Source organism: Nannospalax galili, unplaced genomic scaffold (genome assembly GCF_000622305.1).
Source record: "Nannospalax galili isolate Female #2095 unplaced genomic scaffold, S.galili_v1.0 scaffold399, whole genome shotgun sequence".
NCBI classification, from domain to species: domain Eukaryota; kingdom Metazoa; phylum Chordata; class Mammalia; order Rodentia; family Spalacidae; genus Nannospalax; species Nannospalax galili.
The window spans coordinates 2,353,129-2,370,221 of record NW_008345053.1 but is presented as its reverse complement, the minus strand read 5'-3'; the positions used below and the strand labels follow the sequence as shown (position 1 = coordinate 2,370,221).

General features: G+C 42.4%; 1 protein-coding gene and 1 pseudogene across 6 annotated transcripts in view; both read left to right on the top strand.

The window, feature by feature from the left end:
* Positions 1-17,093, top strand: part of Dip2c (disco interacting protein 2 homolog C) — a gene marked incomplete in the record, with an annotated part of 458,386 nt that overhangs the window by 255,178 nt on the left and 186,115 nt on the right. For 3 of the 5 annotated variants that reach the window (XM_017800185.2, XM_029567486.1, XM_029567485.1), the window contains 2 exon segments: positions 3,307-3,378; positions 4,815-4,982. In XM_017800185.2, the coding sequence (XP_017655674.2) occupies positions 3,307-3,378; positions 4,815-4,982 (240 nt within the window). 5 annotated transcript variants of the gene reach the window in all.
* Positions 14,505-17,009, top strand: LOC103740672 (annotated as a pseudogene). The gene has a single exon (XR_001872637.1). The product of XR_001872637.1 is annotated as a vasculin pseudogene (transcript).

Sequence of the window (17,093 nt, the reverse complement as noted above, 5' to 3'; positions counted from 1 at the left end):
AAGCCACATGCATGAATACATGTTACAAAACTGACATAGACCGTGAATCACAGTCCACGGTCCCATAGAAACAGTACTGCCATGACCTGGGCTGTGGCCACTCAGAACCCAGAGGTAACGCCCTACTTCTGTAGGGACTGAGAAGTCCAACAGGAAGTTGTTTGTAGGTTATCTTCGAGAGAAGAGAGGTGACAGAACCATTTAGAGACCTGGGTAAGACATGCACAGAGGAGATAATCCACTAGTGTCTCCTCTCTGGACACTTTCTATTCCAGTTTCAGCTAGAGTGTAACATCATAGGATGTGATCATAATGAAAAAAAAAAAAAAGTTGGAGTTGAAGAGACATTTTCCTTCTATCCAAAACCCTAAGAAACAGAAAGAGTGTGTGGGGGCAGCCTCCCCTCCTGCCCCAATCTGTTGTTGTAAGGAATAAAGGAGATTGCTTGGGACAGAGGCCTCCAGACCCTTCTGTAGAGAGCCACGTAGTATATAAATTTGGCTTTGCACCTGACATGGTTGAGCGACAACTGCAGCAGTGCTTCAGAGGGACAGACTATCGCCACCTGAGCCCGCTTTGAACACAGACCCAAAGGCTACATTTGACCTGTGTAGCTGTTTGTTGACCTTTGTGTGTCTTCCATGATTGGCAGGTAGAGGTCATTCTGCAGTGTTTTCTTTCACCTTCCTAGGTTCTGGAGGTGATGGGCACCTGGAATTCTTTAGTGTCCTATGTTGAAATGTCCTAATTAAGTTATTAAACCAACTAAAATAGCTACTTAGAAGTCTTAAGTTCTCTTTTTCTGTTCTTTGAGTCCAAAAGAGAGTTCTGGGCTAGGAGAAAAATGTCCTTAGATCTCCTTAGCCTTAAAGATATCTGAGCTTTCCAAAGTAAGGCTCTGCAGTAAGGAGAGTTCAGGGTTCATTGCCTTTGAAGTTGGAGTCTCCTGAAAAATGATCCTCCTGTTGTTAAATGTTCAGCTGAGAAATTAATGACACTTGAGCTGAATTTTGCTTACAGATCAACATGTAGAATGACACTGGGTTTACTACAACTAGAAGTTAATTTTAAATTGCAAAGGCAGTTGCTGGATCAAGACTTACAGGACATCCTGGGCAGGTGGCTGGGAAAGGCCACCTGAGCACTTTCCTAGAACAAAGATAGCATCTTGCCTGAAGTGTGATTCTCTTTTATTTCCATATTCTACTTGTAGTCTTGTTTTCCCTATTCCTTTTCATTTTCCTCTGGGCATTCCTCCTTCTCTTTCATTTGGCAGACCGTGGTTTTGATTGTTTAAAGACCTCAGCCAGAGACAAAATGGATTTTGCAGCATTGCAATTAACATGAAAACTCGCTCCTTGGGTAGTTCTGTTATGTGAAAAGAATGATTACAGTGAGGGAAAGGTGTTGTATGTCAGTCAAGGCTCTTTTGTCCCACATGGCAAAGGACAGTGAAGTGACTCTTGCAGGGCTCCAGTCAGCTTGTGGGCTTCCCACAGGAGCTGTGCACATGGGATTGGGGATTGCTTCTGTTTTGCTTTCTAGGGATAGAGGGATCTACTTTTTCTGTGAGTAGGAACTAGCAGCTTAGGCCAGTTAGAATAGGTGCCAGTGCCTCTGAGACCCCATTCCTTTTTATTCTCTGCACCCTCAGGCGTGTTGAAATAGAGCAGCTAGCATCCATGTCCCTTCTGAGCGATGGGCCTAGATTCCCGATTTAAACTTTATACAAACTAGGCTTTAGAGATTTTATCTTGTTTACAAACTGGTTTTTCTTCATCTTCTTCTTTAAAGCCAAACATTTCTTTCCATCTTTGTAAGTATAGTTGTCTGTAGAGAAACAACCAGTGGACAAGTTGAAAGCAGACTCAGAACCAGCCTCCAGTGCTCTACCTCATTCCTTTGTTCTCATCAATCACAAATGTTCCAGACTGTGTCAGTGTACATGTGGTGGTGAGGAGGGCAAGATCAATCCCTTCTGAAAATGATGCAGCAGCCTCAGCGATGAACCACTGATAGCTGTAGTTGTAAAGTGTACCCAGACATGGATGCTGGCTTGATCTTTAGTATTTGTACAAATCCCTTCATTCTTAATCGCTAAATAACACACATTTATCATAAAACTGTTTATTAGTTGATAAAGAAATGTGTATTCCATATCTTTATGTTTAAATACTGGCCCTAAGGGCAGATATGCACAGCAGTCTTTGAATAGTAGAGCCAGCCATCCAAAGTGGAGGGGTCACATGACATATAGTAAGACCATAGCACTAGAAAAAGTAATTTATTCATTGGTTTGCCCTGTTTTCATTGTGTCTTGATTCTTTCACTTTCAAGAGGATGATCAGAATATGAGGAAAAACTTTGTAAGACATTTCACCAAAATTAAAGGGAAAACTTAATTTGTGGTTTCTACCCCCCCTCAAAAAATTCAAGAACAAAATCAGTGGTACATGTGTCCATTTGCAAAAAAAAAAAAATTGAAGGGCAAAATCAGTATTATGTTTTGGAGCTTATAGTTAGGAAAAGATACTGCATGTTAATAAAGGCAATTTTGCCCCTACCCTTAGTGGCCTAACACAAAAAATATAGACATGGTGTTGTTTGACCTCCCTTAACTTGTGTGTTTTCTGTGTGTGAATCTTTGGCTTATATTTGAAGTCTTGTTTAAACAGTAAACAACTTTTAGATCTCAGTAGGTCCCATGTACTTTTGCTTTGACTTTAATGCTTCCTTCCTTTGGCCTTAGTATTTTTCAAAAAATACCATAGCAGTTTAAAGTCCTTGTGACTGACATGTCTGAATAGAAGAGAGAGAGAGAGAGAGAGAGAGAGAGAGAGAGAGAGAGAGAAACTTCATTAATAGAAGGCAATGTCAATCTGTAGTGGTATTGCTGGCTTTCCAGCCCAGACAGTTGTGTGATCCATTGTTGATTAAGTTAATGAGAACCCCTGCAGATTTAGCAGGCTTCCTGCACCTGCAGATGTGAATAAGATTGCATAGTTCTAATTCTGGACCCTCAGGGTGGAAACCCAGCCAGAAGGGGCCAGGGAAGAACATGTATTGAGCAGATGAGCTTTTATGTAGCAAGAGTGCTGCTGCAATTTTTTTTTTTCTTTCTTTTTTTTGAGGGCAGGGGAAGAAGTCAAGGTGAATGATGTACAATGGTTTCCTTTAAGTTTTTAATTATAAAGCAAATGAAAAATACAGTTACAAGTGTTGGTGTGTTTTGTCAGACTCCACTAAATGATCACCTCTATCCATTGAAACCATTCTGAATGTGTTCTTTTCTTCCTTCTCTTACAGGTGACATCACACAAAAGGGATATGAAAAGAAGAGGTCAAAATTAATTGGAGCCTACCTTCCCCAGCCTCCAAGTACGTAAACCTTGAATGGTATATAGATTGTCTAGTTCATTGCCACATTTAAGAGAGGTGCTTCCGTTATTCATAAATCTGCATGAAAGAGCACACATTTGACATGCACAGTCCCCACAACCAACTCCTTTGTATAAATTATGTATAGATTTTGAGAATATTGAAGGCACATGTGGTTTTTCCATAAACCTAATAAAATTTAACAGATATTTCATCTGTAGGTAGAAATCAAGAATACACTGATTTCTTTGAAACACTATAATCATAAAATAGGAGTTTTTGTGATTTAAACATGATTTTTGGTTTGGTGAATTAATTACTGCTATTGATTATAGTTTAAATTAATTCAAGATGTCCTGGGATGAGAAAACTAGAAAATAATGTGATCTCCTGCTTGGGAAGGTAAGTAAAGGTGGGCTGTGCTTTGAGAGAAGGTGGTAAAATGTGGTCTGCTGGTACTACGAAGTGCCAGGTGCCAGTCATGCCACTGCTACTAGGGACAGCGCTAGAGACTGCTCCTGAGCATGGTTCTGCATTGGAGTTCCAGCCCCATTTCCCATGTCACTTCAGGTCACTTGGGGGGTGACCTTCAATAATCTGAAGCTTTAGGAATGCACTCAAAGCTAAGGCAAGCAATGTACCCCCCCCCCTCAAGGTACAAGGTGAAAACAGAAAGTCTACAATTTTCGCTGATGGAACAAAACCTAGACAGGTTTGTGTTGCTGCAGGCACCTGCACACCAGTTTCTGCTCCCTCTCTGGCTTTGATGCCCAGTGGTACACATCTCTCATGGAAAGGGAGTTTTAGGGCCACATATTCCAGGAAACTGAGCTTAGTGTCGAGTTTGGACTGTGCTTGTCGTTTTGCAATTGTGATTTTTGTTCATGTCTTAAAACTCCTATGGTTTTTGAGGAAGTTGGTATAAATGTGTGTTAGCTAGGGGATGGATTTCCTGTGGTTTGGCTGTGAAGGAAGAGGTCTGGCTTCATTTGTAAGAAAAAGTAAACAGGCTGTGGAAGTCCTGATGAAAGGCTTAGGGACAGTGTTGGGGGTGTATTCCCTTACCTCCTTTCCCTGGGCTCGGGAGAGAACCCTTGATGTGTTGTCTACAGGCCAGGCCGCTTGCTGATGATGGCCGTGAATGTCCTTCGTGGCCTAGAGGAAAGGCTGTTGGCCAACCCGAGTCCTTTGCGAGGCTGGGTTTTGGCTTGCTTGCCAACCGGAACAGGGAGAGGAGGCAGAGCCTGGCTCTCCCTGGGCGGTTCTGTAGCCCTCCCCGAACCCGAGCCTGCTGGAGGCAGGGGCATCTGCGCCGAGCAGAGCCCTGGTGGTCTGTGTGCTGTTTCTGCATGGGGTCGGCAGCTCTGTTCAGCGCTGTAACAAATTTAAAAAAAACTAAAGTTTGAATTAATTAGTTTTTTTTCAACTTGTTACAGCAGCGAATGGAGCTGCCGTGGTTCGGTGTAGACTGCAGCCCGGTGAAGGCGCGCCGAGGAGACCGTTCCGCTCCGCCCACATCGGGGTGTGCGACATCCGAGAAGCTGCAGCCCGGGAGCGGGCGGCCAGCGCGGCGGGGAGCCGGCCTCTGTTTTACTTTCGTTTCGGTGAGCCCTGCATCCCTGAGAGAGACCAGCCCCAGGGCAGGGGACACCTTTGGAAGTTCTTACCTAAACAGGGCTTGGCACTGGGGAGCAGGGGGCTCAGATGGGGCCTGCAGTTCTCCTCTTGCAGCGCTTGCAGGGACTGTGACCGTGCACAGATTCCATGTCTGCAGTCCTCTCCGTCAGGGTCAGCCGGTGCTCCCAGTGCAAAACCCTTAGAAAGAAGGATGCATGCCCAATGGTTTTTTTCTCCTTAAAATTATTGTACTGTTAAGTTTTGTCTTAGAGCCAGACATCTAGACAGAATGAGTGATTAAATCCTGAGCCCTAAAGCTATGCTGAAGGGATCAACTTCAGTGCCCCATCTTACTCCTCTCTCCAAGGAGCAAAAATGGTGGGCTTTTGAAAGAAAAACCAAAGTAGTCATGGAGTGTATGTTTTACATAAGGATCCCACTGAAAGTTCAGAGTTACTTTGGACCATATTTTTTTTATTTATTTTATGTGTATGTGTGTATTGCCTGCATATATGTAGGTGTACCATTGTCGTGCAATGTGGGCGGAGGACAGAAGAGGCTGTCAGATCCCCTGGAACTGGAGTTACAGATGGTTGTTAGCCACCATGTTGGTACTGGGATTTGAACCCAGGTCTTCTGCAAGAACAACCAGTGCTCTTAATTGCTGAGCCATCTCTCCACTTTCCTGGGCCGTATTTTTGCACTTTATGTTCAGTAGGCGGAAGGCAACTTCAATATGCTCTTTAGTAGAATAAAAACATTTTTTGAAAAAACACCTGGCAGCTGGGTGTGGTGGTGTATTCCTTTAATGGCAGCACTCAGGAGGCAGAGGAAGGCAGATTATTGTGAGATCAAGGTCAGCATGGCCTACATAGCGAGTTCCAGGCCAGCTGGGGCTACAGGGAGACCCTGTCTCAAAAACAAAACAACCCTCCCCCCACAACAGCAGCAAAAAAACCAGTAAAAACAAAAATAGAACCTTGAAGTGTGGATTTACAGAGCTGTGTTCCCTCCCTCATCCTCCCACCTTTCCAAGTAAGAACATGGTCCAGCCCTGCTTTATGTGGGTCAGGATGTCGTATTTTAGGATGGGGGATTTGGTTTCTGGTTAGTACAGATTTCACAGATAACTTTCTAAGAAGTTGCCACTGTGTGAGCGCTCACTGACCATCCAGGATTTATTTCCCTGGGAAAGCAGGTGTTTCTGAAGCAGGGAAGTCTATCACAATAGGATATGTAGGGAAAACATCTTATTTTCTCTTTCACCCCTATGCTAGTATACACTTTTCTGTAGAGAGCTTTTGCCAAATGAACTTAATTTTATTTACCATTTAAAATGTTAAGATTTTCCTAGAGAGCATTCCAGAAACATTTCTGAGATGTTTGGGACACACGGCTGTGAACTGGACTGCCATGGGGTGAAGTTAGGCTGGCAGGAGGTAGAGCTGCCTGGTTGTGGTTCTTCCCGCAAGAATGCTCAGGGCACAGTCTTCTGCAGGGTTTTCCCCACTGCTCAAGGTGTCAGCTCTACAGGAGAAATTGTGGTGATGCACCAGCCAGGATAGTCTCTCTTTGTTGAGCACAGTGCCGCATGCACTCCTAAATCCTGACGGGCAACAGTATGCTAGAAACCATAAAGACAAATGAGAATTAAGGAAGGAAGGAGTCAGGAAAAAAAAATAGGTTAAGAATCATTTTCTAAGAGAAGGTGCTACTTAGAGGAACTTGTTTGGTACTTTCCTCTTGCAGATTTAATAAAGTAATGTCTGTTTCAAATCATCTTTCATTAATCTCTAAACCAGATTAAATTTACAAAAATAGAAAATAAATTCAGGTACCCAGCACTGTTTTCAAGGGGTGTCTTTGTAACACAGTATCAACTTGTATAGAGAGTCTTTGCTACTTTTAGAGGACTTATTTGGTAATGAAAAGTGGCAAAATTTCAATGTTACTATAAATAGTAAAACTTTCCCATCCAAATATAGTCCCACTCTCCTATAATATGTATGTTGGCTAGGTGTCACTTATTACATGGCTGTCACGAAATGCTTCTTGGCATGGAGTCATTTCTGCAAATTCAGTACTCCAAGCTCATCCCGATTTATCTTCAGCAGCTAGGTGGATTCATGCCCAGCTTCAGGCTGTGATTGAGTTAATTTGAGTCATGCGTGTAGATTGGACTAGTATGAGCCAGTTGGCAAGTTTCTTTTCTTTCCTACTGCTCTCAGGTCTACAGGGGCAGTGCCTGTTGTGAGAATTTATGAGCCTTGTTGTTTCTACTGGAGACCATAGGTGATCCCATATAGGTAATGGAATGTGCCTTCCATCACTACCATCCCTTGCACCTCTTGCTGCCCTGACCTGTTCCTGGTTTTTCATGTTAGGAATTCTGAGGATGTGATGCATTTTGCCTGTACCAATTTTGTTTAATGCTCAGCTCAAATGCTACTTCTTGCAGGATTTCCTACCTGGTTCTTCTGGTTAGGACAGCCCTAGGTCCCAGTCTTTATTATGTGTTACTTGTGAAATAATCCCTGCAGCTATAGTTTGGCATGCTGTCCATCACCCCATGGCAGTGGGGTATAAACTGTGGCTCTCTTGTCTCCTGCACACAGTAAACACTACCCACTTGTAGGCAAGTACAGAGTGTTACGGAATTTGTACATGGCAAGAAGAGCTATAACAGGGCAATCTCTGGCTTCAGCTGGACCCTGAGTGCTCTCCTTCCATTCCTGTGCCCACTAAATTCCAGTCATACCAAAGAGGATCAGTAAGGCTGTCCACAGTTACCTTGCTGTCAGGGCATCAGGAGAGCAGTCTAGGAACTGGCCTAGTCAAGGTCAGTGCCAAAGTGTTCAGCGTTCAGCTGTGTGCTATGCTTTGAACAAGGCTTCTGCACCAGGTGTCTCTTATCTGTGATGACATTTCTCTTTTTTTTGGGGGGGGAGGCTTTTTGAGACAGGGTCTCCCTGTAGCCCCAGCTGACCTGGAACTCACTATGTAGACCAAGCTGGCCTTGAACTCACAGAGACCCACCTGCCTCTGCCTCCCGAGTGCTGGGATTAAAGGTGTGCGCCAACATGCCTGGCCGACATTTCTCTTTTTATTTCTGATTTGGATGAATAGAAGTGGTAATTGGTCACATGATTACTAATCAGTGACAGACCTGTCAAAGGATTACATGATTTTGGACCTTAGCACATTTCAATTAGTTGAATTTTATTTATTATACAATTCACTTTGAAGGCCCCAGTATCTGTTGCTGTCGCTAAAGATAGCTGCTCTGATATAAATGCCTTCACATGAAGTGACTTACTGTGGTTGTTTCCTGTGGCTGACATGGAGGTGGCTTTATCTCAGTCCAGCTGCAGATACTCTGCTAGATTATGAGATAGAAAGTTGCCCATGGTTGGCAGAATTTTCAAGCTGGTGAATTTTGTGTCTTGGGTCCATTGAAAAGGAAAAGCTAGATCTTTTATTTGGGAATGTAAAGTCAAATCAGTTGCCATTTGTTCAATTTTATCTAGAAAATAAAGCTGGCTGTCTGGTTTACCTAAACCTATTACTGTTATATTCAGAATCTCTGTGTGAACCACTGCCAGGCTTCCTCAGAGGCAGGTGTCCAGTTACTCATGTTTTCATCATTCCCCAAGAATACTACCTTATGACTGCACTGCAATTCATCCCTGGACACTGAAGCTGTGTCTGGTGGTACATATGACTTCCTTTTAACTCAGGCTGAAGGACACATGCCTGTCCTAGGCAAGTTCTTTTGTGCTGAGGAGTTAGGTTGTAGCATGTGCCCATGGAAACCCGAGGCAAGATGCAAGGTTACATTCTGAAGAGGAGAGAGAGGCACATGAAGTTGGTATTGCCAGTCTGTCACTTCGCATGGGTTCTTTCCAGCTTGAATGGTGAGAAGACAAGACATTCATTAGTACAGGGGGGTTTCCTGCATTCTAGGTGAGCTATGCTGTTGATGAGTCACACACAGGTTGCTGCTCTCTGTTGTCTGTTATATAGTTGATCACACACGAGTATTAGTTTCATCAGCTGAATTTCTTACTATTTTTTAATAACATTTAATGAGTATGGTTCCTTGTTAGAGAGGAACTATCACTAAACTTACCCTGAGCCCACATTTCTGGAGTTTGAGCTGAGTTGGGTTTGATCACCTATCAGTGAGGATGGTGCCAGTTTGAATTAATTCATGTTTTGTTTTTGTTTTTGTTTGTGTGTGTGTGTGTGTGTGTGTGTGTGTGTGTGTGTAAAAAATCTGAGAGAAAAAAATGGTGAAACCCTGGTCCTGGCAGTGAACTTGTATCTTACCCAGTAATATAGAACAAAGTCAGATGGTGGCTGGAGATGTAGCTTAGTGGTAGATCACTTACCCAGCTTGCTGAGTCCTTGGGTTCAGTTCTTAGCTTTACAGAAGACAAGACAGGATAAAGTTCAATGCAGATGCCAAACTCTGACAGTTCATATGTTGATAATCAATTTAACATATTGCAGTGGGCAGGGGCTGGAGAGATGGCTGAGCAGTTAAGAGCACTGATTGCTCTTGCAGAGGACCTGGGTTTGATTCCCAGCACCCACATGGCAGCTAACAACCGTTTGTAACTCCAGTTCTAGGGGGTTCGACACCCTCCTCTGACCTCCATGGGCATTGCACAGCACGGATGCACTTACAGACATGCAGGCAAGATACTCATGTACATATAATAAAAATTAAAAAACACATTGCAGTCAGAAAATTACAAAGCAAACCTGTGGTGTTATACAGCAGAGCCCTGTACTTGAAAAGATGGTGGAAATGATAGTGGAAGTAAGGGTTAGGTTTGTACAGTTAGACTAAGGTGCTCAGGATGAAATTTCAGTTGTTTCGTGTGGCAACCTCATCTGACTCGGGGCAAAGCAAATGTAGAAAATTTCTCACCTGTATAGGAAATAAGTACTGTTTACTTTTTGACTAAGTCCTTGATTGCACTTACTGTCAAAACTGGGGCTGTTGTATGACCCAGAGAAATATAATGAGGTATTGGAAGACATTGGGACTCAACTCAGAAATAGTTTTAGACAGGCTGGAAATGTGAAAAATCCCCAAGTAATTTCACAGAATATCTCAGGCAGGCTTCATATGCCTGACAGCTTATAGTTGTAGCTTCTTCTGAGTCCTCAGTGTGGCCCCACAGCATGTAAGTTCATTCTTAGTGTCAGGGAAGAGGCCAGAGGAGATGAGTTCGAGTAGCTACCCTGGGAGTTGGCTTATCTGCATATGGCCATATCTGCAGCCTCCCTTGGCACACATGCAGTCCTAGGTTTAGAGGCAGAATAATTCACCCAAGGTATATAGTTAGAGTAAGACCAGAGTGTGGATCAAGCTCTTGTCATCTTAAATTGCAAATATATTTTTAAGTTTTCCCCCATATATCTGGCATGGCATATTTTAAATTTTGTTTGAAAACCAACCAAGATTTTCAGTATATTTCTCTTCAGTGTGAATTTAGGAATCCTGAGTTTTTTTCCCCACCACCTATAATATCTTGAACAGCTCAAGGCTGTCTATCCTGCCTTGTTCCCTCTGACCTGTTGAGTCTCACAGTAGAGAGAAATATGGGCAGCTCATATGTGCCTTGTTCTTAAGATTAACATGGAGACTTGTGGTGTCTAATGTCTGTTTTGGCACAGTGTTCATGAAAGACTTTACAGTGTTTAATTACTCATCTGAAATGGATAGATTGGTTAGGTGTGACAACTATAATAGGAATTTTCTTTGGAGAATCCTTTCTTAGATACATTCTAGAAGTAATTGGTGGGCGGTCTAATAAAAAGACTTCTTTGCTTTTCTCCCTTTGGTCTTCAATGTATTTTCACATCTGGTGGGTACGTGGGGCATTTGAAAATGTGAGATTGGTGAGGCAGGGCAAAGACTTGGCAAGAGGCACTGTTTCTGTTTGACTTGGAAGATTCAGCCAGAGAGGAAGGTGGACTACAGCGGGCGGTGACTTCTCTTTTGTCTCCCTGCTAGGAGCGAAGTAGGGAGGGCAGTCCCAGGGAGGCAGTGGAAGCCACAGGGTCTCAGCTGCAAGTAGACCAAGTGAGATAAGCAGGAGGCTGTTTCATCATTCACTCAGGATGAGCTGTAGGATGAAGGACAGGAAGTCTCAGGTGGTTTGGATATCTCAGGATGTGGAGCATTTAAAGGCTACATGCAGAAGCTTGGAAGCCTAGCTAGGTCAAGCATGGGAAGTTTCATCTCTTTGTGTGCTGACTTACCTCGATCCCCTGCTTCTAGTTTAGAATTTTATTTCTAGTCCTATTATAATTCTACAACAAAAATAAAAATTTAATTGCTATTGCTGTGTTTAAAGAAGTGGTCCTGCCCACTGTAATAATTTCAGAAAGCCTCTCATTGGTTCGCAGCATTTTCTGAGCCCATTAGTGATCAGGGGTTTGTGGGGAACGACACAGACGCAGACTTATCCTGGCTCTTAAAGTGTCTGACTCTTTGCAGTAAGGGGCGGGGGTGGTTGAGCCTACCTGTGTGTCAGATGACCCAATCTGCTTTAGTTATTACAAGTTTTACTCTTGGACAGCAACTTGGAATTGTAGCCATTTCCATATTGTCTTAAAGCATGTTTTAGAACACAAGCTTTTAAAAAAGTAACACTAAAATATCTGCACATGACTTTTTGCTCATGTAAAAAATAAGTGATGTAAATGTTGATAGAAGGCCATCATATAGGTGCCAGGAATGCTGAACAGAGCTCAACTCTGGGCTTTTCTTTCTGTGTGGGGAGCTGGAGAATAAGGCACCTAGAGTGCTTTGGGCTCAGGGGACACGTGTCTGTGAGCACCTGGGAAGGGACCCCTATCACAAAGACAAAGCAATTGTGAATGAAGAGAATGCTTAAATATAAGTGTGTGTGGCAGAGTGTCTGAGTTTAAATCCCACCTCTGCCTGTATTTCCTCATCAATAAAATTGCAGAAGTAACAGAACTGATTGTTTTCATGTCAGGAATCTGATGAACTAATAGGGTCCATGAATCAGTGCTATAGAGCTGTACCTGTTGTTAGTGTTTCTGAATACACTTGTTTGGGAAACCAAGCTTTGGAAAGATTCAGGAACTTGCTTTTCAGGGTCATAGGTACCAGGACCTGTGGCTCCAGAACATAGGGGTCCCTCTGTTACTGGGGTCTAAGCTGGCGTATATACAGGTACTTGTCTTCTTATTCAAGAATGAAATAAAAACCCACACAGATTGCAGAGTAGTGAGGAAGCTTTATTCAAAAGCAAAGCAATAATACAGATTGGAGATATACCTCAAGAGAACAGCAGGCCACATGAATGGGAAAGTATTCAAGCCCTTGTTTAGGACTACCTTTTATGGGGTTTAAGGAAAGGAAGGGTAGTTACTTAGGGGTGTAATTTGGGTAGTTCTCTAATTTTGATTGGCAGGGTAGATTACATAAGCCTTTGCTCACTGTGTCCTTTCCCATAATGCATCTGATTTCTTTTCTTCTAAGGCAGGTCTCATTATGTAGCTCTGGCTGGTCTGGAACTCACCGTGTAGATCAGAGGTCTGCCTGCCTCTATCTCCTGGGTGCTGGGATTAAAGGCATATGCCAATATCTGACTTTAATTAATTGCATGTCAAGTTATACATAGGCATGAGATAGTAAATAGTAGATTCTCCCTAAAAGTTAACTTTGAGGACACATGTGTCTTACTATGCATGTACCCCAAACCAGTTTAGGCTGGATCAGGCCCTTACCTTTTCTACCTGATGTACTAGGAATACATTTGAATAGAAACTAAGTTTGACAGTCATTAAAGGGAGGAGAAACGTGCTAGAAGAGTGGTGTGTGTATAGCCCAAGACAGATGGGGACCAGAGTTGCTAAAGTGTCCCCTATGCTTGCCCACCTCACTTCTGTGGTTCTACCTCTTCGTGCTAGAAGAAACTACAACCAAAGGGAAGAAAGGGCCCATGCCTTCCTAGAGCTGATTTGATGTCAGTACATGGCTGGCATGTAGATGCCTGATTAGTACTTTCGGGAGAGGAGATTCAGTCTTGACCCTTGTGTTTCTAATGAATAAAAATGAATGGCTTCACTTTTCTGGGTGCTTCATGTTGGAGACAGTCACTGTCTTCCTTGAGATGCCTTCTTTCTCAGTGCCCATGTTGGCTTCTTAACCCTCACTGTACTTCCTGTTGTGAAACCACTGCTCTGTATGTGACTCTCTGAGAACAAGTTTTCAGTCATGGTTCTTTAAACTACACACTCCTGTGAGCATGAGTCTCCCCTAGTGGTGAACACTGAACTGTAACTATGTGCTTGACTAATTATTCATATTTGTGTTACTAAGGGGCATCTGCTTCAGCAGCAGGGTTTGGTCAGTTGCCTTGTGATGGACAAAGAAAATAGTGTTGCAGAGACTTTACAGTGACAGTTTCAGGTCTACAGACAGCTGCATACTCAATTGGCTTTTTTTTCCTATCTGAATGCAACTTGAAGCCACTTTAAATCTTTCTTGGTACAAGATCAGACAGTATATAATGGATGAAATATGCCCACAAATACTCTTTAACTGTGTCTTATTACTGGCAACTTGTTGAGCACTTCTGCCTAGCTGTATCAATTTCTTTTCTAAAAATTTCTGGGATAAACTGCATTTCAACCCATGAGAGCAAATATGCATAATGTTTATATGAAAAATTACTTTGCTGATGACAACCATAGAAGGTTCATCAATAAGCCAAGCAATTGCCTCCAGCTCTATACTCTGGATCTCAAGAGGAGGTGAAGGGTGAAAGTCGTTCTCAGGGAGCTTATATGCTTGAACTAGACAGGAAGTCGTACTAATAGTACTGAAATTGAAAGCTGAACACTTAAAGAGTTCACAGAAGTGGTGAACCTGGAAACCTGGAAGTGTGCGTTCATGTCTGCTGCTTGAACTATGCCAGGATGTCCGTCAGTGTGTAACATGAGAAAGGGAGCAGCAGAGGCCAGTGTTTGTGGTAAGTAGAGTACAGGAGTCACTTCGCAAAGTGGAGAAAGCCAGTACATGAAGATATAAATGGATATCATGGGTGCCACCTAGCACAGAGTCGAAAGCAGAAACAGCCTCTGGGAAATGGCAGTCACTTCTGCCTGGTCCTCATGGACATACATGCTTGCAGTCTTGAGTAAATAAAAGTAGCAAGGCTCCAGGTTTGAGCATACCAGGCAGTCCTCCAAACAGAGGCACTGTATTGGATCATGTATACTGTAGTAAAAACAGCCCACACCCCACAGTGAGGCATTTTCCTACAGCAGAAACTAAGAGGTCTCTTCTTGGTGCAAACAATCACCCTAGATAAAAAAAATCTACCCTGAAGGAGATCTGCCAGTGCTCTACCAAAAGAAAACCGGCATATTATGGCCCTTTCAGTATAACTAAAGAGATCATGAAAGTTGTCACAGGAGAAAAAGAATACAGTATAAAAGTTATAGCATCGGCCTCACCACCTTCCACGATCTCGCGAGACTTGGCCTAGAACATTGCGGATCGGGTCGGCGCCATTTTGGGACTGAGACTGGTTGTGGGGGAGGGAAAAGCGGTAAAAGGGGATTATTCAAAGTACCGAAAACCTCCTCCCGGATCGAGCGCAGCGGCATCCCCAGGCCAGGGGCACCTCTGGTGGGGCGGAAGGTGATTGAATTATGCAAATATGAAGATCATCTTCTAGGTTTTGTTTAAAAGGCCCTGGATATTTCAAGTGGCCATTTTGGAATTACAGTTTTGTTTTGGGGTTTTGTTTTATTATTTTTGGGGTAATTTTGCCCCAGAAGTTTATTAAAATTGTCAAGAATCATCTCTGAAGTGAACTGATAGTAGTGAACAAGTTCTACGAGCTACTTAAAAAGAGATCCAGTCATTTCTTCAGTGTTTTGGTTCAAACGGATTATATAACTGGTTAAAGTATTTCGTCTGGCGGTATTTTTTTCCTCTTCCACCACCCCTCTCCTGTTGCTGTTCTTCGGCCAAAACTGTAAGATAAGTTTGATTTGTGTCCTGAGTAGTTGCAGTAGTTTCAAATTACTGTTTAAATATTGCTGAAGTTTCATGGCAGTTACTTTTTAACCTTTATTAAAAGTTTTAGTAATTTTTGACCTCAGCTCTTCATATTACAATGGGACAGTTTTTCTAAATGAAGACATTGAAAGAATACAGAGTTTTTTTCTTTTTATCTTTTATTTACTTGGGAATTTAAGATGTTCCAGTTTCCCACCAGCATGGTAGTATTGAGATAGCTCTTTGTGTCTCTGTATATGCCGATGTGTAGAAGTAGTCTTCAGATGTGAAATTTTCTTTTTGTTTCTGCTTTTTTGGCTCCTAAATTGGATATTTCATCTGGAGTGGATAAATACAACAGTGACAAGTACATGGAATAATAAAGAAGACTTTGCTCTTGATCCAAGAACTTGGATAATTCTGGAGATAGCCCTATGAAAACTTCAAAACAGAAATATGGGTAGCTGACTTCAAATAACTCTATGTCAAATAGTCATAGGTTAAGTATCTTCAAAGAACTTGGATATTTCAGAGGATACAAAATAAAAAGACAAACTGGAAAACATAAAGATTATAGAGAAAAAACCAACACCTTCCTGTGCGGTCCTGTTGGAATTTGGACTTGCCATGAGGTGTTGAAGCCTTGTTTCACTGAGTTGGAGAGACTGGACCTAAATGGCGCAGTATGACTTTGCTCCAGCCTGGCTTAATTTTCCTACTCCGCCATCATCAACAAAGTCATCATTGAATTTTGAAAAGCATTCTGAAAACTTTTCATGGACAGAGAATCGTTATGATGTGAGTCGCCAACGACACACTCTTCAGATGGCTTTGATTCTGGTATTGGGCGTCCTAATGGAGGTAATTTTGGGAGGAAAGAAAAAAATGGATGGCGTACGCATGGCAGAAATGCTACTGAAAACATAAATCATCGAGGGGGATACCATGGTGGAAATTCCCGTTCTCGTAGCAGTATTTTCCATTCTGGAAAAAGCCAAGGACTACATGAAAACAGCATCCCTGACAATGACACTGGGAGGAAAGAAGACAAAAGAGAACGAAAACAGTTTGAGGCTGAGGATTTTCCATCTTTAAATCCTGAATATGAAAGAGAACCAAATCAGAATAAATCTTTAGCTGCAGGTGTTTGGGGCCTACACGCCCAGACACACACATACCCAACCAAAAAAATCTCCCAAGCTCCTCTCTTAGAATATCCCCCGAATCCTAAATCTAGAGCTCCAAGAATGCTAGTCATTAAGAAAGGTAATGCAAAAGACTTACAATTATCTGTATTCCCAGTAGCAGGAAACCTCCAGTCACAGCCAGTAAAGAATGGAACTGGTCCAAGTGTTTATAAAGGCTTAGTCCCAAAACCTGCTGCTCCACCTACAAAACCTACACAATGGAAAAGCCAAACTAAAGAAAATAAAGTCGGAACTTCTTTTCCTCATGAATCTACATATGGTGTTGACAACTTTAATACCTTTAAGTCAACAGCCAAGAATATCAGTCCATCAACAAATTCAGTAAAAGAGAGTAATCGCTCAAATTCCTCCTTGCCTGTTGACAAACTTAATCAGCAACCTCGATTAACCAAACTGACACGGATGCGCACTGATAGGAAGAGTGAATTTTTGAAAGCATTGAAAAGAGACAGAGTAGAAGAGGAACATGAAGACGAGAGCCATGCTGGCTCAAAAATCAGGATGAAGACTCGTTTAATTTGCATAACAGCAATAGTACTCACCAAGAAAGAGACATAAATAGAAACTTTGATGAAAATGAGATTGCACAAGAGAATGGCAATGCCTCAATGATTTCCCAACAGATCATTCGGTCTTCAACCTTCCTACAAACTGATGTTCTTTCCAGTTCACTTGAGGCAGAACACAGGTTAGTAATTATTTTCACTTTTCCTCTGGCATTTTCTGTATTCAAGATATTATTATAGAGTTCTTATATGATTAATTGGTTCCTTTTTTTCGTCTCTACAGAACTCAGGTTGTCATATATTTTAGGCAAGCACTTTTCATCA